Source organism: Phyllostomus discolor, chromosome 2 (assembly GCF_004126475.2).
Source record: "Phyllostomus discolor isolate MPI-MPIP mPhyDis1 chromosome 2, mPhyDis1.pri.v3, whole genome shotgun sequence".
Lineage (NCBI taxonomy): Eukaryota > Metazoa > Chordata > Mammalia > Chiroptera > Phyllostomidae > Phyllostomus > Phyllostomus discolor.
Window position 1 is genome coordinate 206,438,599 of NC_040904.2, and position 22,689 is coordinate 206,461,287.

The 22,689-nt window shown below is 55.0% G+C and overlaps 1 protein-coding gene across 2 annotated transcripts in view; it reads right to left on the reverse strand.

The window, feature by feature from the left end:
* Nucleotides 1–22,689, reverse strand: part of LARGE1 (LARGE xylosyl- and glucuronyltransferase 1) — a 461,643-nt gene that overhangs the window by 27,751 nt on the left and 411,203 nt on the right. For both annotated transcript variants that reach the window (XM_036019534.1, XM_028532714.2), the window contains one exon: nt 16,023–16,178. In XM_036019534.1, the coding sequence (XP_035875427.1) occupies nt 16,023–16,178 (156 nt within the window). The remainder of the gene's footprint in view (nt 1–16,022; nt 16,179–22,689) is intronic.

Below are 22,689 nucleotides of genomic sequence, written 5' to 3' on the forward strand. Positions count from 1 at the left end.
TCTGTGGCTTCCAGCATCACTTACTCCAGGGGCAGAGCCTATTTCCCCAACACGTGCATCTGGGCTGGGCTTGCGACTCGGCTCTGGCCTATCTAATGGATGGAACGGCGGGGAAGCAATGTTACCCAGGTCCTGGGGGGCCTCACGGGGGAGCACATGGTCATGTTCCCTGCCCCCCACTGCTAGGAGGAGATGCCAGCTTGAGCCAGCCAGATGGTGAGACCCGCAGGGGCAGAGCATGGTCTCCCCACTGCCCCAGACAGGGGCGCGAGCCCCGCCGGGGTCAGCCGAACGGCCTCCATAAACACTCCACGCGCACGGCCGAGGTTTGACAGGCTCGGAGCCATCGATCGCTGGCAGGGTGTCATTGGCGTTTTGTGTGAAGTGATTTTGTCATGGAAGCCTCCCCCATGTGGGAGGACAGGCAGCCACTGAATGCTCGTGGCCGTCTCTGGATGGCCACGCCCAGCCCCAAAGGCCCCCAGGATTCTCAGGGGATGCTCGGGAATCATCGAGACCCCGGGAGCCCGAAGACATTCCGAGCTAACACTTCAACTGTTGAAAAGGTCGTCACGGGGGACACTCTTTAGCTTTCTAAGTTTCATTTGATGCCCTTGTTTCCTGTTTGAAGGTTGCCGCTCTCTACCGATGGTGTCAGACAAGGAAACTGGAACTTTTACTCCATCTAAAATCCTACGAGCCACGTGACCCACGCTGACCTGCAGGATCGAACTTGGGTCCCCTCTTGGGGGGACAAATACGCCCTCCGACCCATCACTCCCTCAGACTCTGTACCTACTCCGGGGATCTCCTCTCGGCTGACCACACTGGCCTTTCTGTCCGCACCTCCATGTCGTTGCACCTGTCCTTCCCTCCGCCACGCCCTCCCTCCCCTCACTCACTCAGGTCCGTCAGGCGGAGCGGGTCCACTCCCTCTCCGGGCCCCGAGAGCACTGGGCTCCCCGCAGCACTGGTCAGCCTGAACTGAGATGATCTCAGGGCAACCTGCCCGGCAGGCTGTGACCCTGTCCCACGGCCCCTGGTACGGCGCCGAGCGCACGGCAGGTGCTCCGTATTCCCGTGTTGCTTGCACGAGAAATATGTGCCGCACACAGGAGACTGTCATCGCTGTGAAGTTAAGGCCTGGCCTTCTAATTTTCCTTCTGTGTCCTTAATAGTCTTTGCTCCAGCATTTGTGGTTCAGGGTCTGTGATGGCCGGACAGCGTCTGGACGGCGAGCATGCGCACACTGGACTGTGCACAGCGCTCGGTGCACGAGTCCCCGTCCTCCGAGCCTGCCGTGAGGCACGTGCAGCCTCATCTGACAGCTGAGACAGCAGTTTCCAGGTCCAGGGGTCACTCAGGGAGGTCCAACCTGCGTCTGAGTCCCTCTGACACCAGCTGTGTCTCCGGCAAAGCCACTGGTTTGGCAGCTGCAGCTCAGTGGCCGGGGTTACTGGGTCCACCCTGCTCCTGCCTGTACGGCCTTGGTCGAGGGGGAGAGTTATTACTAAGCCATCTGAGCTTCATCTTCCTCACCTGTAAAATGGGGATCATAATAGTAACTGCCCCAGGGGACTGTGGGAGGATCCTGGAGATTCTTCTTTTTTTAAAACAGATTTTATTTATTTTTAGAGAGGGAAGGGAGGGAGAAAGAAAGAGAAACATCAATATGCAGTTGCTGGGGGTCATGGCCTGCAACCCAGGCATGTGCCCTGACTGGGAATTGAACCTGCGACATTTTGGTTCGCAGCCCGAGCTCAATGCACTGAGCTACACCAGCCAGGGCGAGATTCTTGATGCAGACTACAGACATCGCCTATTATCAGGGTTGTCATTTTCACAATTTGCAACGGGAGACACCTGGGCCCCTGAAGACACCTTGGCGTCCTCACCGTCAGCTGGAGGAGATGGTAAGGGTCTGGAGGGAGGGGAGGCAGGGGCTGGGTGAGCCTGGCAGCCCCTCTGTTTTGTGTCAGAAACAGTCCCCATGCCTTTCTCCTGGGGGAACCCAAGGGTGCCTGGAAGCCATCACGTGGCCTCCCTGTCTCACCCACACCGCAGAAGGACACCAGCAATCACGCCCCTCTCAGAGAATAAACGTCTGCCAAGTTCTTTGCCAAAGCCAGCTTGTTTTCTTTCGGGCCGTGTTTTTGGGTTGAGAGGCATGCCTGGCCTCCGGGTCGATGAAGAGGGGAGGGGGAAGGTGTGAGGACGGGTGTGGATGGACGGGGCCAGGCTCACGTGCTTTTCTCTGATGAGGATTCACCGAAGACACCATCCTATGAGAAAGCGAATCAGTGGCCAGAACACGAGGAAGGCAGGTGGGCGTGGGGGTTCTCCTCCCCTCCCCATGTACACAGGCACACACCCTGGAGTTAGGGGAACGGCATTCCAAGGTAACTGGCTCCAAGAGCCATTTCCTGAAAAGCACCCATACGGTGGACCCTACAGGCAGGAGCTGTGTCCCGCTCGCCTCTGAATCCCCGAACCTAGGACATCTAGATTGTCTTATGTGTGCAACAAGCCTGCACCAGATGCACTCGTGGCCACCGCATGGTAAAAGAGGCACAATGACCAATGGGAAGTGTTCTCAGAACCTACAGTATGGCCTGCCCTGGGGTGGGGGAATCTATCGACAATCCTAGGGGCTAAGTAGCCCGCGTCTATGAGCTTCACGGTACCATTGATGTGATTCGGTGGCATCTGCATCCCAAGGGCACCTGCGGCCATCCCCGTGCTTAAGGGGCAGGATCTAGAGGCTGCTGCTGTCCACCCAGCACACCGGCTATTGTGGAAAGCACAGCAGGTGCGAAGTCAGACACATGGTGTCAGAACCTGTAAGACTCTGGACCCCCCCGCATGCCTTCCTTGCACTTTAATGTGTTTATTTTCAACATGGTGGATTGCACTTTCACTTAGCTAACAGGGACTAAGAGCCTACTATGCGCCAGGTGCAGTGCCAAGCGTTTTCAGGTGCACTGCTTTATTAGTTTAACCCTTCAGCACACATCTCTATTTTACAACGGAGGAAACTGAGGCTCAGAAGGTGTCAGTCATCTGCCCATTACACCGCTGGAGAGCAGCAGTCTGGTTTAAGAACCCAGTTTCCCCAAACCGCAGACCTTGCCACGACACAAGGGATCCTCTCTGGGGGATGCATGTGGGGACCAGACGAGCTGGTGGAAGACACAAAGCAGGCCATAACAATACACGTGCAGAATGTTCCCAACACAGCAAAGAGACAACCACAAAACAAAACCCCCCACAGAAAACAGACTGAAGGCAACGCATTCCAGTGTTACCAAAGCTCTCCTGAGCGGTGGATTTGCAGATGAAATTTTATTGGCGTCTTTCTACTTTTCTGCAATTTTCTCCAATGAACAAATGCATGTGAAAATGCTTTGCAAACTGTAGAGTGCCACACACACCTAAGCAATGTGATTTCGATTCCATGACGGACCTTTCCAGATTGTAACCTAGGGCTGCTGACTGCTGACTGCTGACTCTGTGGCTGATGCTATCCCAGGGGGAAGGCTGAGCAGCCTGAGAACTGCCTCCCTTTCCCCCAGAGTCCTAGTGGTTTCTCTGGGGAGATAGATGCTGAGCTGGGGTGGGGGCTTTCGTGGACAGACCCCACTGGTCCGGCACGGCACACTCCCGCCACGGGGGAGGCAGAGACTCCTGATAAGCAAGTCACAGACACAAAAGACAGATTCTCCTGAGATAAAATGCGTTTGCTAAATTGCTTCTTTGGGCAGCCAGCTGAGGCAGAGGGAAATCTGGGCTCCGGGGAGAATGGCCCTTTAAGCAGTTTGCATTTATTTCTTCCCATCCGTGAGGACAGTGGCCTGGATTGACTTTTGGGCTGCCAGGGCTCACGACTGAGGATTCAGAGGGGGTTGGAAGCAGGTCCCTGGGCCCTGGCTGAACAGACTTCTGCTCAAAGTCAGGAGAAAGCGCCGAGAGATTATGGGGATACGTGGACACTGAAACTGATCTGTCTGACACTCATCTGCTGTGTGACCTTGAGCAAGCCATTTCTGCCACCCCACAACGAGACGAGGGGGCTGGGCTCCACAAAATAACTCTCAAGGATCACGCGCTCCCGGGCCAGGTAATGTGCTGGCGACTTGGTGGGCACGTTCTCATTTAATACTCACACCGACTCCATGGGCTGGGGACCCCTGTCAGTCCTGTCTTCCACATGAAGACATTAGCCACTGGTTCAAGGTCACGGGATGAGCGAACTGAGCAGCTGAGGCATTTGCTCCACATGTACGTGCCCCTAAGTTTTTACAGGTAATCAAGTTACCGGTGCCTCACTGACCTCCGAGGCTTTCCAAGTTCTAATGCTAGATGGTTCTGTGACTGTGGCGGACTGACTGCGTGCAGCTCCCGCACGGGCAGAGACCTGCTGCGCTCACCAGTATTCGCGTTCTCCTCTCTTCCCAGGGCACAGCCCGGCTGGGTTTCTGGGGGAACTGTGTGGCCAAACCCTGGCTAGCAGAGTGTGGGCAGGTGCCGGCTGCTGCAGGCACCACATTCAAGGCTGTCTCATGCACGGTCCTCACGGGCAGCGGGAGTCCAAGGCTCCTCGGAAGGCGGAGCTGCACAATGGATCGAGTCTGGGATGCTGGAGCAAAGCCACCGGCCGATGGGGAACACCCCTATGGATGTTATGTGAGTCACAGACTCCTAGCATGCTGAGCCCATTTTATAATTGCTTTTGTCACCATAACTCACACCCCCACCCGAACCCTTCTAGACAGCAAGGGGTGGAGGGCAGGCGCAACAGACCAAGTCAGGAGTCCTTCTGAGGCCACCACTTCTTCCTGGGACACCGCCCCTTCTCCTGCCTCCCAATGGTGGACGGAAGCATCTGGTGGGTACAACAACACTCAGCAACGTTGCTTTCTACGTTCAACAGACTTGCGCTTCTCGGTGGCCTTGACATTGTTACTTCGTGGGCTCTTCCCCGTGTCTGTGTGAGACAGAGAGGGCGGCCTTGTAGCCCCCGGCTGACGGACAAGGAGGAGGTGGGGGTGCACCAGGGATTTGCTCAGAGAGACGGGGCTCTAACTCATGTCTCCTGAAACCTAGTTCCGGGGCTCTCTCCTGTGGCTTCCACGACGCCGTGAAGTTTTATGGAGCCACACAGGTAGAGAAAGATTACCAGCTCTTGGGCTGCCTGCTGTGTGGATTAATCAGCCGAGTTCCGGGAACGGTAAGCACTGTTTACCGGGGGCCACGGTCATGCCCGAGGAGAGGAGAGACGTGGGTTTAGGTCTGTGTGGCAAAGACTCAGAGGCATGCGCCTGGCTCTGGCCTGGGCTCTGGGGACATAAAGGGGAACAAGGTCTGGTCTCCATCCTGGGGATCAGTATTCATGTGTACCTCATGCACAATCAATAGGTCCCTATTTTATCCCAAGCCCCGTGCTAAGAATGGGGTGGGAACCCCAGTGTCCTCACTTAGATTGTTCACATAGCCTGGGGGGCGGGGGGACACAGAGAAGCCTGTTAGCAACGACAATCCAGGACAAACCAAACTTGATTTGGGGGACACATGCTGTGTGCCACACGGACCCAAGCTCCTAGCCCGTCCTACCTCACTGGGTCCTCATTAAGCCTATTGGGCAGACTCATTATGATCCCCATTTTACAGGTGGGAAAGCCGAGCCTTACAGAGTTTAAGCAAATAGCCTGGAATCTCAGAGTTGCTATTGCTAAGATTCTGCACCAGGCAGTCTTGTCCCCGAGCTGCCCCTTACATTCTGCACGAGGAGTCCGTCAGCAGAGGAAGACCGGCCGAAAGCAGAAGAGGGCAGGCTGCTGCTCTAAAGGCCCAGGAGGGAGCGCCTGGTACATCTGGAGATGATAGCAGAGCCTCGGGCCGGGAACACGGGAGCTGTGCACGCGGGAGCTGGACGGGAACACAGCAGACAGGCCGGCCAGTGGCGTGCCCGGGGTGCAGACATATCCACCGAGTGTCTCGATCCCGGGGCCCCTCCCTGCACCTCCTCCCCCTGCCTCCCAGGCAAACACTGGGATCCTTCAGGCTCTGGCCTTAAGTGTGCCTGGGGAAGGTCACTGGAGGCCAGCCCTGGGTGGCCACCAGCTGTCTCAGGGCTCTGGGCACTGTCCCCGCCAGGGCACTGATGCCCACGGTGTGATGAAAGAGCTGGTGACATGTGGCTCACACGTGAGAGCGGTAACACATTCTGGTTTTTCTCTGGGGCTTCTCTGGGATACAGCTGTTTCCACAGAGCCATCTGCTTGCTGGCACTGCCGCGCACAGTGGTGCTGGAGTGTTTATGGAACCTGTTTATACGCGTCTTATTTTTAACTTCTAATTGAGCCGTGGCGATGCTGTTGTCTTTTCCCTGTGATGGGTTTCGTGTCAGGAAACGGGGCCCTGCAGGTAGCCTGCCACCCCTGTCGCAGAGGGGGTCATGCTCAGAGGCCCCCTTCTCGGAGATGACGTGGGGATCTCAGAGCCCCTGGAAGGGAGGGGTCCAGGGTAAGCTCGGGGCTGACAGACCGCCTACGGCCTGGGCTTATTTATGACCATTTTATAGGGGAAAAACTGAGGCTTGCAGAAGGTGAACATTATATGCAATGTCAAAGATCTAGTCCTAGGGCCAGGTTGCCTGATTTCTAGTATAGAGAACTTTCTAGCACACCACACGTGCTTCAAGAAAAGGACTTGTAGCCCTGACCAGCATGGCTGAATGGGTCAGGCACTGCCCACAAAGTGAAAGGCCTTGGGTTCAATTCCCAGTCAGGGCGCACGCCTGGGTTGTGGGCCGGTTCCCTGGTTAGTGGCATGCGAGAAGCAACCGATTGATGTGTCTCTCACACATCAATGTTTCTCTTTCTCCCTCCCTTTCCCTCTCTCTAAAAATAAATAAATAAAATCTTTAAAAAAAAGAACTTATAACACGTAATTCATTTGTTCAACAAAATTTGCTGAGCATGTACCAGGTGCCAGGCAGTCTCTTAGAGGCATAAAAACGTACCGATGAATAAAGCAGATAAAAATCCGCACAGTCACCATGCTTCCATTCACACGGGGGGAGTTGTATCAACGAAACAAGTCAGACAGGACCCCGAGAGACTGACGGGTGACCAGCGCCACGGAGGGAAATAAAGGGGTCCCAGGAGCTCGGGCGTGCCGGGGGAGGGGCAGGTGTTTGATCAATGTTAGATCAGGGAATGCTTCGGGGAAGGAGAAAAGAAAAAAAAAAGCTCTCTGCAGACGTGTCTGTTGACTTATGATTCCACAGACACATGATCACTCATTGGTGCCCACCGTTCATGTCACTTTTTTTTTTTTGCACTTTTTGGACGTTTGCCATTTCATAATTTAACTTCTAACGTGACAGTGGATCACCCTTTTACCCTTGGTCTTTCGGACTCCCATGCCATTGGTTTCTCTTTTTCTTCTGGCTGCCGGGGGAAGGGTGAATGGGGAGGGGAGCGCAGACAGGGCCGTTCCGAAGCTGATGAGGCGGAAATGACAGCTGTCAGAAAGGAATCTGCAGGAGCAGCAGCGAAGAGGCCAAGGTGATTTCCTGCCAGGGTAAACAGCATCTTTTCTCCTCTGGCCAATTCCTGCCCATCCCCCCTGCCCTCTCCCCCAGCCTGCTCTGTGCAACCTTAGTCATCAGAAACTGTAAATGGAGTTTAGTATAATTGGGTGACTAGAGGAAGGGCATGTACTTCAGCAAGATTTTCACCAGAAAACAGTTCTGTATTTAAAAAGGTGAGCTTCTCACACCTGGAAAACTCCCTTAGGTGGGGCAAGGCATTCCCGATGATGAAGCATCGCTCTGTAAATACATCAGGGAGACTTGCATGTTTGGAAAGCACGGTGTATGGAGACATGCTACCCTATCTGCCGCGCTGTCAGGGATGGCAGGGGGCGTCCCTATTTTGCTCCGGAGGACAGGACTCAGATGAATGGGTCCTTACAGGAAGGAAGACTTCAGCTGAACTTGGGGAAGAATGGCTTAGCATCTGGCGCTTTGCAGCCGTGGAGTAAGCTGCTGGAGGTGGTGAGTTCCCGGTCTTTGGGGGGATTCCAGCAGAAGCCAGATGCAAGCCTGTTAGGGGTGTGTAGAAGGATTTTTGCATGGATTAGGGGGTGGAGAATATCCGTGATTATCCAGCTGTGTTCCGTGGAGTCCTGGGGTTTCTCGGATATGCATTGGGGGGCTGGGTTGACGAGGAAAAGGGAGAGAAACGCTAAGGGATAGAATTCTAGCCTCTGAGGCTATTTCAGTCTAATAACAATGAATACCTCTCGGATGCTTACTGCGTCAAACGAGTTAACTTACGAGTTCCAGGGAGAGAGGCCTGGGTGCACCGTGGTGGACGGACCGGCCGTGTCCCCTTAGCTCCTGTCACTCCGCACCACTGTAGGAGGCTGGTCTCTCCCAATTCAAACTCTAACACTCTCAGCTCCACACGGAAGGATGAGTCCCCCCTCGTCCTGAGTGTATCCTTTTGTCGGCAAGGACGCCAAGGGGACTCTTGGCATTCCCCTAACTGGTGGGAAACCTTTCTGGGACTTAATGACCCAGAGCTAATGGGACAGCCCTCGTAGGCCTTGGAGACGGAGTTCTGAGAGATTCCGTAGGCTCCTCTCTCTGCCAGGCCCTCCTAGAAGAAAGGTTTGCAAAACCTGGAACTCACCTGGGGAACGACAGACCGTCATCGGGTGGGTTGGGCACGGTGGTTTGTGGGAAAAAACAAAACAAAAGAACACCACCAAAAAAACGCCCCCAAAACAACGACCATGGTGTTCCTGGGCTGAGTCCTTCTTTGTTGGTGATTTAGCATGAATCACCCACGAAACACTATGACAAAGTCACCCTGTCCTCGTTTATCAGATGGTGAACCTGAAGCCAGAGCAGCCACGGGGCTTCTCTGGAGCCACGTCACTGTCACAGTGAGCGACCTGGGATGCCCGGAGCGCTCTCAGTCTTACTGCCGCCATCCCCTCCACCGTGAAGACCTTGTAACAGTGCAAACACCAAACTGGCACAGCCCGTTATGTTCTCGCACCGCCTGCGCCCGAATCGGAATGTGCCACGCTCCTGGGCATCTCTGCTCTCCGCTGCCTGGGCTGCTCCCTCCCTCCCTGCCGCTAAGGCCACTTTCCACACCTCCCACCCGTTATTCACCTTTCAAATCTCGCCTCCTCCGGGAAGTCCTCCCTGATCACCTCCTCTCTCCTAGTGAGCACTCGATGCCCTTCTCGTGTGCTCGCAAAGCCCCACTGTCATCTGGGCTCCTCATAGTGGGTAACACCCTGCCCCTCCACTTCGCCTGCCCCCCCTCATAGACAAGCACCGTGAGAGCCAGGCTTGGATCTGCCATGCTCCCCCGGACCCCCAGCCCTGAGGCTGGCAACTGCCTGAATGACTGCATGTCAGGTGGCTGAAGGAGCCTTGACACGCAGTGCCCCTGGAGCCCTTGCTCTCTGGGATCCGCAGTCCAATGAAGAGGTTCCGGACGTCATTCCTTGGAGACTACCGCCATCTGTGTGCACTTGTCAGGGTGCTAATCACCTCTTCCTCCGGAGCGGGGAGCGTCCGGCTTTGGGCCAGATCCGAGATCTTGCCCTTTTCCTCTGGTCGTGTTTGCAGACAACACTCGAGGCGGCAGAGGACCAGGAGGTGGAGGACTCCCTGCAGAGGCACGGCTCCAGGGGTGCAATGTGGCAGGCTCCCTCATGTCCCGGCCCTGCCACCGAGGGCCAGCTCGAGCAGGGCACAGACGCCTGCCGTCCTGATTCCTCAGTGCCAGCTGCCCCTGTCCCCTGTCCTCAGTGCCCATGAAACAAGCCACCTGTCCTCTCCGTCCCCACGGCTGCTGGCTGAGGTCACAGCCCCATCGTCACCTCCTTGCCTGGGATGCGGTGACCGTCTCTACATGGTCTCCCTGCCTCTGGTCTTGTCTCTGTCACCTGTTCTCTACACGGAGCGAGTTTTCTCACGTGTAAATCCCACCAAGATCAAAGCCGTTCGGTGGAGTCTAAACCCCTAACTACAGCCCAGGCTTTTCCGGCCAGTTCATTCTTTGCCCATCTCCCGGCGTGCCCAGGCCCTAGCAAACACACGCCCAGCACGTTCTCTTTGAGCTCTCTACCTCTTTATTGCAACCCTCACCTGAGGACACGGTTATTAATTTTTAGAGAGGATGGTGGGGGGGGAGAGAGAAACAGTGATATGAGTGAGCAACATCGATCAGTTGCCTCCTGCATGCGTCCCAACCGGGGATGAACCCTCAACCTAGGTATGTGTCCTGACGGAGAATCGAACCCACAGCCTTTTGGGGTACGTGATGACGCTCCCAACAGCTGAGCCCCACGGCCGGAGCTGACCTCTCTAGTCCTTCATCTGCTCTGCCTTTACCTGGTACATCATTCTTCCCTCTTATGCATGCGATTCATTCAATAAATGTTTATTAAGTGGTCACTCTGTGCTCGCTTCCATTCTGGAGGAGGGTACCTCAGAGGCAAACAGTATGGGCAAAATCTCTAATGTAATAACGGTCTTTTCCTTGGGGAAAACACTAGGAACCAGTCGTGGACGGTGCGATACACTCTGATGAAAGGAAAAGAGGGCGCGCCACAGAGAGTGACAGAGGGTTCTCCAGGCTGAGGAAGGTCAGGGGAAATTCCTGAAGAGGCGGCATCTGAGATGTTTACACACCTCAGGGCAGGGTGGTCCAGGCAGGGGGAAGCAAGCACAGAAGCCCTGTAGGGGGCGGCAGTAAGCAGGGATGTAGAAGGAACAGCAAAAGTGGTGGTGAGCGTGGCTTTCCCAGTGCCAAGGGCAGTGTGAGCGCTCACAGAAGGCTGCTCTCTGGTGCACAGTCGTCCCTGAACCTGGACAGACTGTCCGTCCCCCAGGAGCCCCTGTCACGCGGTGCACGTACAGGGACTGGGCTGGTCTCTAAATCTCAACCCCAGTGCCCTGCACGGTGCCTGGCAGGTGGCCAGCATTTTGGGTGTTTATTCAGCAAACAAATGCAGCCACAGATTCTGAGGAGGACCACGGGGGGCTCTTCTTCCACTACTGCCCCCAAGACCCCCTGAGGTGGGGCGGGGGGGGGCAGATGGTGGGAAAAGCTGGTGAGTCGTTCATAAAGGGAGTCCTGCTTCCTAAGACACTGGAAGAGACCAGGGGAACCCCGCGGTGTGATGAGTAACGGACAGCTCCGTCCTGCAAGGCTTCTTACAGGAGCCTCTTCCGTGGAGGGAAACAAGAGAGAGAGAGAGAGAGGCAGAAGAACGGTTTCTATTTAGCGTCTGGAACAAAGTGCCGAACGGGCACTCAGATGCCGATGATGACGACGAATCCTGACTTGAGTGAAAGAGAACTGAGGAACAAACCAAAAGAACACAGTGTTTGTTGAAACCTCTAAGTGCTTCCCAGCATCTGAGACCCAGTTCAAGTGCTTAATGGTTTTCTTTCCGCTACTGCCGGCGGCGGTGCAAACGGGCAGGCACCGGGAAAGGCCTCCAGGGTGATGCAGGGAAAGGAGCCGGAGCCAGAGGCGACTCCACGGGGACTTGGGGCCGAATGACAGGGAGCACCCCTAGAGGGGTGGCCTGGTGACCAGGGCCAGGTGGGTGCATGCCCTGGACCTCCCACAGATGCCTTCTCCTGCCATTTGGGAGCCTAAAAGGTTCCTCTGGATGTCCAAGATCAGAATATGCGCAATAACAGTAACACCACAGAATCCTGACTCTTGAACCTGGCTCACACCATCCTTTCAGTCTGGCTCCTGCCTCCCTGCTGCTCCCTCCTCCGGCTGCCCTCCGCCCCCACCAGCCCCTGGGCACACAGACAGCATCCTGCAGCTCTGACAGCAAACCTGCCCTGCGCCGGGGCCTTCGCTCCTGCGAGCAGGACGCAGTACTCCCCCCCAAGAGGTACTTCCTGTGCTCCTCTCCTTTCCCCCCTCTAGCTTTATTGAGATATATAATCAACACACAAAAAAGCATACACAGGGAGCTTTATTTTCCCTGAATGACTCTCTATTTCCCCTCTCTCTCCGCATCCCCCACAACCACCACCCCACCGTCTACTTCTCTGCGCTTCGCTGTTTCAGGTGCCTCGTCCTTGAGCAATCATGCAGGAGTGTCATCCTGTGACAGGCATGTCACTGGGCGTAACGTCCTCCAGGTCCACCATGATGTCACAGTGGTAAGGCCTTCCCCCTTCCCCCTTAAAAAGGCTGAATAATATCCCACTGCGTGTCAACCACGTTGTCTTCAGTCCTTCGCCTGTCAATGGACAGTTAGGATGCTCGCCCCCCTGGCTACTGGGAACGGTGCCGCCGTGAACACGGGGTGCAGATGCCACCTCCCGACCCGCTCTGGGGTTCCCCTGGGCACACTCCCAGGAGTGGAGCTGCTGCATCGTAAGGCAGCTCTCTGTTTAGTTTTCTGAGGACGCTCCATCCTGGTTCCCACCTCGGCTGCACCAGCTGACATCCTACTGACAGCATGCCAGGTTCCGGTCTCTCCTTGCTGCCTCTTGTTACCTTTTGTTTTTGATAAAAGCCATTCCGAAAGGCGCGACGTGATATCTCACTGTGGCTCTGATTCGTATCCCCCCCCGATCTCCCTTGCTTTCTAAGACTGGCTCTTTCTTATATTGTATTCAGGTCTTAGAAGAAATGTCACCTCCTCAGGGAAGCCCTCCCAGACCCCCCAAACCAACAGAGCTGCCCTTCTGCTTTCTAACATATCTCTAGGTAGCACTTGCCACTGGCTGATGATTTCTCCTGATAGTGCATGTACTGATTGCTTCCCCTTAAAATATAAGCATCAGGACAATAGGGGCCATTACCCTTTTTTTACTAATACTCAGTGCTCAGAATAAGAAAACCCTCAGTAAATGTTTGTTGACTGACTAAATGCACCAATGACTTCTGTTTCTAATACTAAGGGTCAAGGAAAGGGTAGGGACAAATATTTATTAAGCATCTCACACACGGCAGACACTGGTCCCGGATGCTTTACATTCAATTTCTTACTTAGTCTCACAGCATCCTGGTAATAGGTGTTCATTCTGTTTGACAGTTGAGGAAACTGAAGAACAGAGAGGTTGGGAAACTTGCCTGAGGTCACACAGGTGGTACCTGGAAGGGATTAAAGCCCAACCCAGGCCATCCCGACCCCTACGCCCCCTGCTTTTTCTGCTACAATGTGCTGCTGCCTCCCTGCGTCCTGCTCCTCAGAACTTCAAGTCAGTCTCAGCTTCGCTCCTTGCTTGCTGTGTGGAAGAGACCAGGGGAACCCCGCGGTGTGATGAGTAACGGACAGCTCCGTCCTGCAAGGCTTCTTACAGGAGCCTCTTCCGTGGAGGGAAACAAGAGAGAGAGAGAGAGAGGCAGAAGAACGGTTTCTATTTAGCGTCTGGAACAAAGTGCCGAACGGGCACTCAGATGCCGATGATGACGACGAATCCTGACTTGAGTGAAAGAGAACTGAGGAACAAACCAAAAGAACACAGTGTTTGTTGAAACCTCTAAGTGCTTCCCAGCATCTGAGACCCAGTTCAAGTGCTTAATGGTTTTCTTTCCGCTACTGCCGGCGGCGGTGCAAACGGGCAGGCACCGGGAAAGGCCTCCAGGGTGATGCAGGGAAAGGAGCCGGAGCCAGAGGCGACTCCACGGGGACTTGGGGCCGAATGACAGGGAGCACCCCTAGAGGGGTGGCCTGGTGACCAGGGCCAGGTGGGTGCATGCCCTGGACCTCCCACAGATGCCTTCTCCTGCCATTTGGGAGCCTAAAAGGTTCCTCTGGATGTCCAAGATCAGAATATGCGCAATAACAGTAATACCACAGAATCCTGACTCTTGAACCTGGCTCACACCATCCTTTCAGTCTGGCTCCTGCCTCCCTGCTGCTCCCTCCTCCGGCTGCCCTCCGCCCCCACCAGCCCCTGGGCACACAGACAGCATCCTGCAGCTCTGACAGCAAACCTGCCCTGCGCCGGGGCCTTCGCTCCTGCGAGCAGGACGCAGTACTCCCCCAAGAGGTACTTCCTGTGCTCCTCTCCTTTCCCCCTCTAGCTTTATTGAGATATATAATCAACACACAAAAAAGCATACACAGGGAGCTTTATTTTCCCTGAATGACTCTCTAGTTCCCCTCTCTCTCTGCATCCCCCACAACCACCACCCCACCGTCTACTTCTCTGCACTTCGCTGTTTCAGGTGCCTCGTCCTTGAGCAATCATGCAGGAGTGTCATTCTGTGACAGGCATGTCACTGGGCATAATGTCCTCCAGGTCCACCCATGATGTCACAGTGGTAAGGCCTTCCCCCCACCCCTTAAAAAGGCTGAATAATATTCCACTGTGTGTCAACCACGTTGTCTTCAGTCCTTCGCCTGTCAGTGGACATTTAGGATGCTCGCCCCCCTGGCTACTGGGAACGGTGCCGCCGTGAACACGGGGTGCAGATGCCACCTCCCGACCCGCTCTGGGGTTCCCCTGGGTGCACTCCCAGGAGTGGAGCTGCTGCATCGTAAGGCAGCTCTCTGTTTAGTTTTCTGAGGACGCTCCATCCTGGTTCCCACCTCGGCTGCACCAGCTGACATCCTACCGACAGCATGCCAGGTTCCGGTCTCTCCTTGCCGCCTCTTGTTACCTTTTGTTTTTGATAAAAGCCATTCCGAAAGGCGCGACGTGATATCTCACTGTGGCTCCCATTTGTATCCCCCCAATCCCCCTTGCTTTCTAAGGCTGGCTCTTTCTCATATTGTATTGTATTCAGGTCTTAGAAGAAATGTCACCTCCTCAGGGAAGCCCTCCCAGACCCCCCAAACCAACAGAGCTGCCCTTCTGCTTTCTAACATATCTCTAGGTAGCACTTGCCACTGGCTGATGATTTCTCCTGATAGTGCGTATACCGATCGCTTTCCCTTAAAGTATAAGCACCATGACAATAGGGGCCATTACCATTTTTTACTGACTAATACTCAGTGCTCAGAATAAGAAAACCCTCAGTAAATGTTTGTTGACTGACTATATGCACCAATGACTTCTGTTTCTAATACTAAGGGTCAAGGAAAGGGTAGGGACAAATATTTATTAAGCATCTCACACACGGCAGACACTGGTCCCGGATGCTTTACATTCAATTTCTTACTTAGTCTCACAGCATCCTGGTAATAGGTGTTCATTCTGTTTGACAGTTGAGGAAACTGAAGAACAGAGAGGTTGGGAAACTTGCCTGAGGTCACACAGGTGGTACCTGGAAGGGATTAAAGCCCAACCCAGGCCATCCCGACCCCTACGCCCCCTGCTTTTTCTGCCACAATGTGCTGCTGCCTCCCTGCGTCCTGCTCCTCAGAACTTCAAGTCAGTCTCAGCTTCGCTCCTTGCTTGCTGTGTGACCATGAACGACCTGTTCAACCTCTCTGTGCCTAAATTTCTTCAGCTCTAATTGAAAAGGAAGAAGGGGTTTCTAGGAGTTTCTGAGACGTAACATAGGAAAACAGTGATAAATGATGAAGAAATAAGGAAATACGGATGTTGGCTATGCCTGTGACCACTCACCGAACACTTTCTGCACCCACACTAACCCCCAAAGGAGTCGGTTTCTTGTGAAAATCTGTGGGGTCACCTCACGTGCTAACGACACCGAATCCCGGGGCTCCCGTGGGGCTGCCGTGTCCGCGAGGACCTCAGAGCTTCCTGGCTGTGGGGAGGCCCTTCATCTATTGACTTGATTGTGCTTTTGCTCAGTCTGACTGCTCCGCCTGGAAACTCACGCCTGACCGTGCTTGGTCTGAACCAAGTGCTGCCCCTCTGCATCCGCCGTAGTGAGCACGGCAGGGACCTACCTCCGTGCCTGTCTGTCTGCCCCCCAGGGGGCACTTGCTCATCTTGGGCATGCCCAGGGCCGGGCACGGAGCCGGGCACACGGCAGGCCCTCGGTCCACCAGCAGAGAAGCCACGCCTGCGCTGCTGAGCCCCGGGAGCCACTTACGTTCTCGCTGTTGACGTCAGCTTCGCTGGGGCAGCCGAACAGCTCCCGCCGCAGGAGGTTCCCGTCGTACTCCAGGAAGGTCAGGTAGAGGTTGCGGAAGAACTCCACGTGCTTGTTCTTCACCCGCAGTTTCTTGGGGGAGTTCCAGTGAATGACCTGGCAGGGCATACGGAGGCCGTCAGGCAGGGAGGGCCTCGTGCTTGCGGGGGCCACAGCGGGGCGCTGGCTTGCCATTCATTCATTCATTCACTCACTCACTCATTGATTCACACACTCATTCATTCCCTCACTCAGTCCCTCCCTCATTCATTCATTCACCGTTTATGGTAGACTGGTGTAAGAGCAAAGGCACAGGTTGCTTGGGTTCAACTCCAGGCTCTGCCGTAGGGAATCATTTAATCTTGAACAAGTTATGTTACTTAATCTCTCTGTGCCTCAGTTTCTCCATCTGTGACACAGGAATTAGTAGCAGTGTCTGTGTGTGCCACTGCACATGTTTTCCCCTCTCGGCCCCAAACCCGCTCTGTGAGGCTGGAGCGCGGACTCCGCAAACCCTCTCCTGCTTTGCCTGCGGCGCCCCGTTGGGTGCTGCTGCCAGCAGGGGCCACGGGAGGGGGACTGACAGTCTGCAGGAGGAAGAGAGCACTCGCTCCTTCCCGCCACTTCCTGTTCCTGAGACTGCCACCCCCCCTCCCTTCTTCACACCAGTGGGGGCACTTCCTCCCTCTAGCTCCACTTTCGCAGTTTTTCCAACACTCAGACCCAGCCGCCTCAGCCTCCCTGCTCCGCCCAGTGTTGCTGCACTGGGAGGTGCCTGCTGACTCCACCCCCGGTCTGCGCTCCAGCCCCGCCCTGCAAGGATGTTACAGTAATTGCCACTTCTGTTCCTCCCATTCCAGGCGTGGTAACTGTTCCCTGCAATTTTCTATTTTTGCTTTTTTTTTTCTGGTTACCAAGTGAACACTTTGTATCTTGTTACCATTTTTAAAGACTCCCTATTCAAATAATTGGTGTGGTTTCTGCCTCCGGCCAGGACTGACACATACACTGTCTCCCGGAGCTGCTGTGAAAATCAGCTACATAGCATGTAAAGTGTGGAAGGAGTGCCTGGCGCAGGGTGAGGGCGCAGCCAGGGCTGGGTCTGATGAGGAAGTGCCCACAGTGGACCAGCTTGGGGGATGCCTGGAGGCCCCTGGCGGCAGTGCCTGCCCCTGGCCCGCTCACGGTCAGCGGAGAGGACGAGTCCACACACAGGTCGCAGGAAGTGACGATGGCGGGAGGCTCTGGGAGAAATGGCACTTGTGCTCAGAGAAGCGTCACGGAGATACCTGTCCTGGGCCTGAAGGAGGGGTGGGAGTTTCCTGGGGAGTCAGGATGGTGGTGACGTAATCCAGGCGGAGGGGAGACCCGTGGGACCGTGTGGCTCCTTTGGAAAATGAGAGGCCACGCGCTGTGCAGCTGGAGCGGGGTGGGGGGCATGAGAGGGGCGATATGGTGCAGAGGTGAGTGGGACGAGACCCTGGGTCCGAGGGACTGTGTGCAGACCGCATCCAGAGATGCATGGAGGGAGGGAGCAGTGCCTAACTCGGGGTTTTAAGAAGGCTGCTCTGACTGCAACGAAGAAGATGTGAATGGCGGGGGCGGGTGGGCCAGCATGGAGCCAGGGACGCCAGGTGTGAGGCCGCTGCCATCTCCACGGGCCCTGCTCACCCCCGCCGCTGGGGGGCTCGGCTGTCGGGGGAACACTTCACCATCGGTTTTGCACGCCTTGTCCTTTTAAAGTCCTGACGACCCTAGCAAGCAATTTTAAAGAATGAGCTGTGGCGAGGGAACTCGCCCAGGGCTGCAAAGTCGGTAAGCACTGGAGCTGGGATTCCAACGTGAGTGTGAACCCATCCGATCCTACAGCCCCTGTTCTTCTCTCAGCACCATGGAGGACACGTTTTAAATGCCCCCCTCACCCCCGCTTTTCACGTTTTGTCACGTTCCGGAGGAAACAAAATAACTCTCCCCTTTCACTCTCTATCCTCCGATGTCCTTGCTGTCCCCTCCCACGGCGGTGACACTGAGCAAAGGGACAGGAGTCCAGAGGTCAGTGGCTTCCTGGCCACATGCTGTCTGTCTGCGACAGTCCGCAGCAGGGCGCCGGGCCTGCCATCCGGGGGAGGGGGATCTGGAGGCCCGTCTCGCTCTGCCCCCTCTCTGGGGACCCCACGGGTGCACAGCGGTGACAGCCCTGCAAGCTGGCTGGATAAATACTGTGCGACCATGTCCCCCTGTCGCGGTGGAGTGAATATAAGGGCGCCCACCCGGCCCCAGCCCCATCCCTGCCCTCCGACCCCAGCGACGGTGGAACAGCAGAGCAAGAACTCGGGGCGTCAGACCAGCCTAGGTTCAAACCCCGGCTGTGCCCCTAGCTGTGCATCCTTGGGCAGCTTGTTTCATTTCTTGGGGGCTCAGCTTCCTCATGTACAAAGAGGGGATCGGTCACCCCAACTTCGCAGCGTAGTTAAGGCGGTAAAACAAAGGCCCAGCACAGTGCCTGTGTGCTGGGGTGGCCCCATCTATGTGGGGTCTGCTCTCCCCTCAAAGACAGGGCCCCCAGCCTGTACTCTCAGTGTTCTCCCCGCCTTTCCCCTCCAGGCAGTGGCTGCAGCGAGGAGTGAGGAAGCGGCCATTCAGCTTCCAGGACAGAGCAGAGAGGGCCAGCAGGTCCTCCCGGGAATGGGGCCACCGGGGGGGTGCTTGCATTTCAGGGGAGGAGGAGCATGAGCCACGAGGCCTCCTGAAGGGTCCAAGAGAGAGAGGGGAGAGAAGACGCCCCTGTAAGTACACACCCATGCAGACACGAGAGGGGCCTGGGCCCTGCATTAAAATAACAGCACGCGAGCTGACGCCACTCACACCCAGTGGGGATCGCGTCTTCGCCGAGAAAGAGTCTGGCACCTGCCAAGCACTGAGCCAGGGGGACGGCTGAGGGCCGTGCCTCTGACTCGGGGAACCTGGGCTTCCCCCACGTGGAAATGCTTTAAGTGAGAATAAGCGCCGGCCGCTGGGCCAACAGTCTTGAGTCACCGCGCACGGATCGCTAGGCTGTCCGCAGAGACTGTGTCATTCAGGCCTCCAAAGCAGCCCTTGAGTCCCAGTGTTTGTTTGTTTGTTTGTTTGTTTTGGGAATCGTACTTGGCTTGCCTGCATCTCCCAGCTGGTAGGCTGCAGAGCTGAGACAGGAAGCTGGCTCTAAACCCGAGACCCCCAGCCGGGCTCCTAACCACAGTCCCGTGCAGTGTCCAAGGGCTGACACTTCACAGACGAGAAGAGTGGGGCTTGCGGAGGTGGCCCGCCAGGGATCACACGGGTCAGGCCAGAGGTAGGACGGGGACCTGGTCTCCTTGTGGCCCCACCCACAGCAGGCCCTGGCCTATCCCCTCACTCCTTGTTCTCTTCTGGGTCCTAGGTCTGCGGGGGGCCTGGGGTGTGGCCTGCAGGCAAACACCGGTGTTGGCAGAAAAGCAATGAGGATGGAAGGAAGGGAGAGCAAGAAGACAGGGGGGTCACTGGTAGGCCCGGCGGGGGGGGGGGGGGGAGGGAGGGTTGTGAAATTATTTGTGACCCAACTGCTTGGGGCAGGTGAGCCTTCTCAAAGACTGGAAATGTATATTCAGATTTACCCTTTTCAACTAGTTTTTAATTCTCAGAGCGCAGAATACTCCATCCCCCTGTGCCAGTCTCGAGAGAGGTAAACAATGACTATTGTTTATCTAATGCCCATTATATGCTAGGTACCAGGCCAGGGTTGTCGTTGTTCTTGCTGATGGTGTGTGTGTGTGTGCACATGTGTGTGTGCACGCGCGCACACATGCTCACATTCAATCCTCAAGCAACCTGGTACGAGGCTGCTTCTATTATTACCCCTTTTACGGGTGACAGTCCTGAGGCTCAGACTAGCACAGGGTCACTCGGCTAGTAAGCAGCCAATTCTGATACAAAATCAGGTCTGTCTCGCTCCCCAATCTTTCTTTTTCTACCACATCGTTTATTAATTCTTTCGACAAGTATTAAAATGAGCACGGAGAGGGGCTATGACTGCAGAGAGGAACCCAGAGGTCACTGAAGAGCTGTCCAGGTGACGTTACAAGCATGGTGCGTGCTCCAAAAGAGACATGAGGGAGAGGTTGTAACGGACTGTCTCTGGACTGGGCCAGGCCCAGGCAGAACTCGGCCCAGGCCCAGAGGGGGAAGCAACTTGCCCAGAGCCACACAGCAGAAGCAGGCACGGTGCCCAGCTTCTGTCTCCCAGGCCCCTGCCCCTTCCACTGGGCCACACGCCTCCTGTCTTGGAAAATCCAACTCAGAACCACCACTGCTGATTGTTTTGACCGGGGCTTGTCTGACTATGGAGAAACATCATTTCCTGGCCCCCCGAGAAGCAGGATCACCCAAGCGTGCTGACTCGGGGGGCAGCAAGCTGGTGGTGGAGGTGACATTTATCGACAAGCTCTCACACGTGAGGCGGAGTGACAGGGGAGAACGTGCCCGACACAGAGTTTTGCAAGGGGCTGGTGAACACGAGTCTCCCAACCTGGCGGTGGAAACCGGTCATAACTTACTCCACTTGCTGAAGCGCGTTAGTGTAGCCATCATCATAATTATTATCAGCAGCTAACTATATTGGATGCTTGCTATGTGCCAAGTGCTGCTCTGAACATGGCCCTTGACATAGCTCATTGATTCTTTATTCGACACTGGACGTGACAGTCTCGTTCTGCCGTCTTCCAGGGGAGGAAGGTTCAGCGCATTTCCCTGAGTTCCACAGCTAGAAGGTGGCGCAGTCAGAATTTGAACCCAAGGAGACAGAAATCAGGAATCCATTCCTCTCATTTCTCCCATGTGGGTAATCATTAAATGGCTCTGTTTATAACAATGAACCTGAAATTTACAGAAGATTATAGGATCAGAAATAAAACCTACGTTTCCCTGCCAAACACAGGAACCCCATGTTATCCCTGGCATACTAACTGCGGCAGGTGATTGAGGACTTTCCAGAGACACAAGCGGAACCCGCGGCTCAGCAGCAAGCGGAGAGGGAGGCGTCCAGGCTGCGAGCCGGCGGGGCTGGGGGAGCTGCCAGGCACCGGGGCCTTGCAGGTGTGATCTAATTGGATCTGAGCTGTCTGCGCAGGCCGGGTGCATGTGCAGAGTTGGAGGCAGTGCGCGGCGAGCCAGAGAAATGGATGGAAATTGATTACCGTCCAGGAAACTTACACCTCATCTGCGAAGACCGGGGAAGTCGACAAGATTAAAGGAGACACGAGAGACTCCCCCACCCATCAAGGGCACAGGAAAAAACATTTCGGTGACAGAAACAAGACTTCGGTTCAAGGACAGGCGATGGGAAGAGTTCAGCCAAAAGTCCAGGTCCTTAAGTACTCAGAACCCAGAAGGTTCATAAAAACAATTCACGGTGCAAAAGTGCTGAGAAATCAGTCTGTGCAAATGCCAGGTGAGTAAGAACACGGGCTTTATGTCTTCCGAGCTACTGAGTTATGGGGTGTTTGGAAAATGGGTCTCTGTCTCAAGACCTCCCCTGCCTTCCTAGGACTCACAGAATGACATCTGTTCTCAACCTGGCAGTTAAAGCTGTCGCCAACTGGCTCCCACCTACAAGTCCAGTGCCACCTCCAGGCTAACAAACTTCTAGGTATTTCTCGAACCCATCTTTCACTGTGGCAGGAAAAGAAACTGCTCTCTGTAACACTTACAAGTTTTGTCGGGACAAAAGCTGAGTAAAAGTTATTTTTAGGTAAGGAGCTGGCTAGTGGGGTTGCTAGGTAACGTTATCTCAAGGTCACTGACCTTGCCCCTGCTTCTGAATGCTTGCTTTCAGCAGCTGGTCCCCCTCCCTTTCTGCCTGTGTAACTAGTATATAAACAGGACCCCTAACCCAGACTTTTCGGCTCAGGATTTGGAAATTGACTCCCTTGAGCCCCGAGCGCATAATAAAGTTTGTGCTTCGTTATCTCCCCGCGTGTGGGTGGACTTTCCACAACATTATGACTCGGTGCCTGTGCATATGCTTGCCCCCCCTCTAGAATATCCTCATTTCTTCTCTCCCACGTAAATGCCTGCTTGCCCCTCACAGCTGAGTTCAAACACACTTCTTGTCTCCAGGACCGCAGGTGGCAGAAGGCTGCCTCCTGTATGTCTCTCTCTCCATGCCATCCTTCGTTTCCAACATAAAATGAATTTCATTTGTAGCTGCAATGTCCCCAGCCCCTATGAATGGCTCATGATCCATTGAGGATCTAAGCCAATCACGATGACCCCACTTGCTGATTCCCCAGACTCTCTTGCAGCTAGTGGTGGCAACGTGATCCAAGTTTCCCCCAGAGGATACACGGAGCAGCATGTATTTGATTTCCTGATAATAAACAAGGTGCTATCATCCTCTCACCCCATTCACTTTTCTGTTGTAAACAGAGATGTGATGACCGGAATCGTGACAGCCATCATGTGACTACAAGGGCAAGATCAACACATTGCTGTCTGCTAACCCGTGTCTGCACTGCCTCCTCCAGAGGTTAGGTATTCTTATCCTCATTGTAAACATTCCTAATATAATACCCGAGGCCGTTGCTTTCCTTTCTCAGCGCTCCAGACTCTTGCA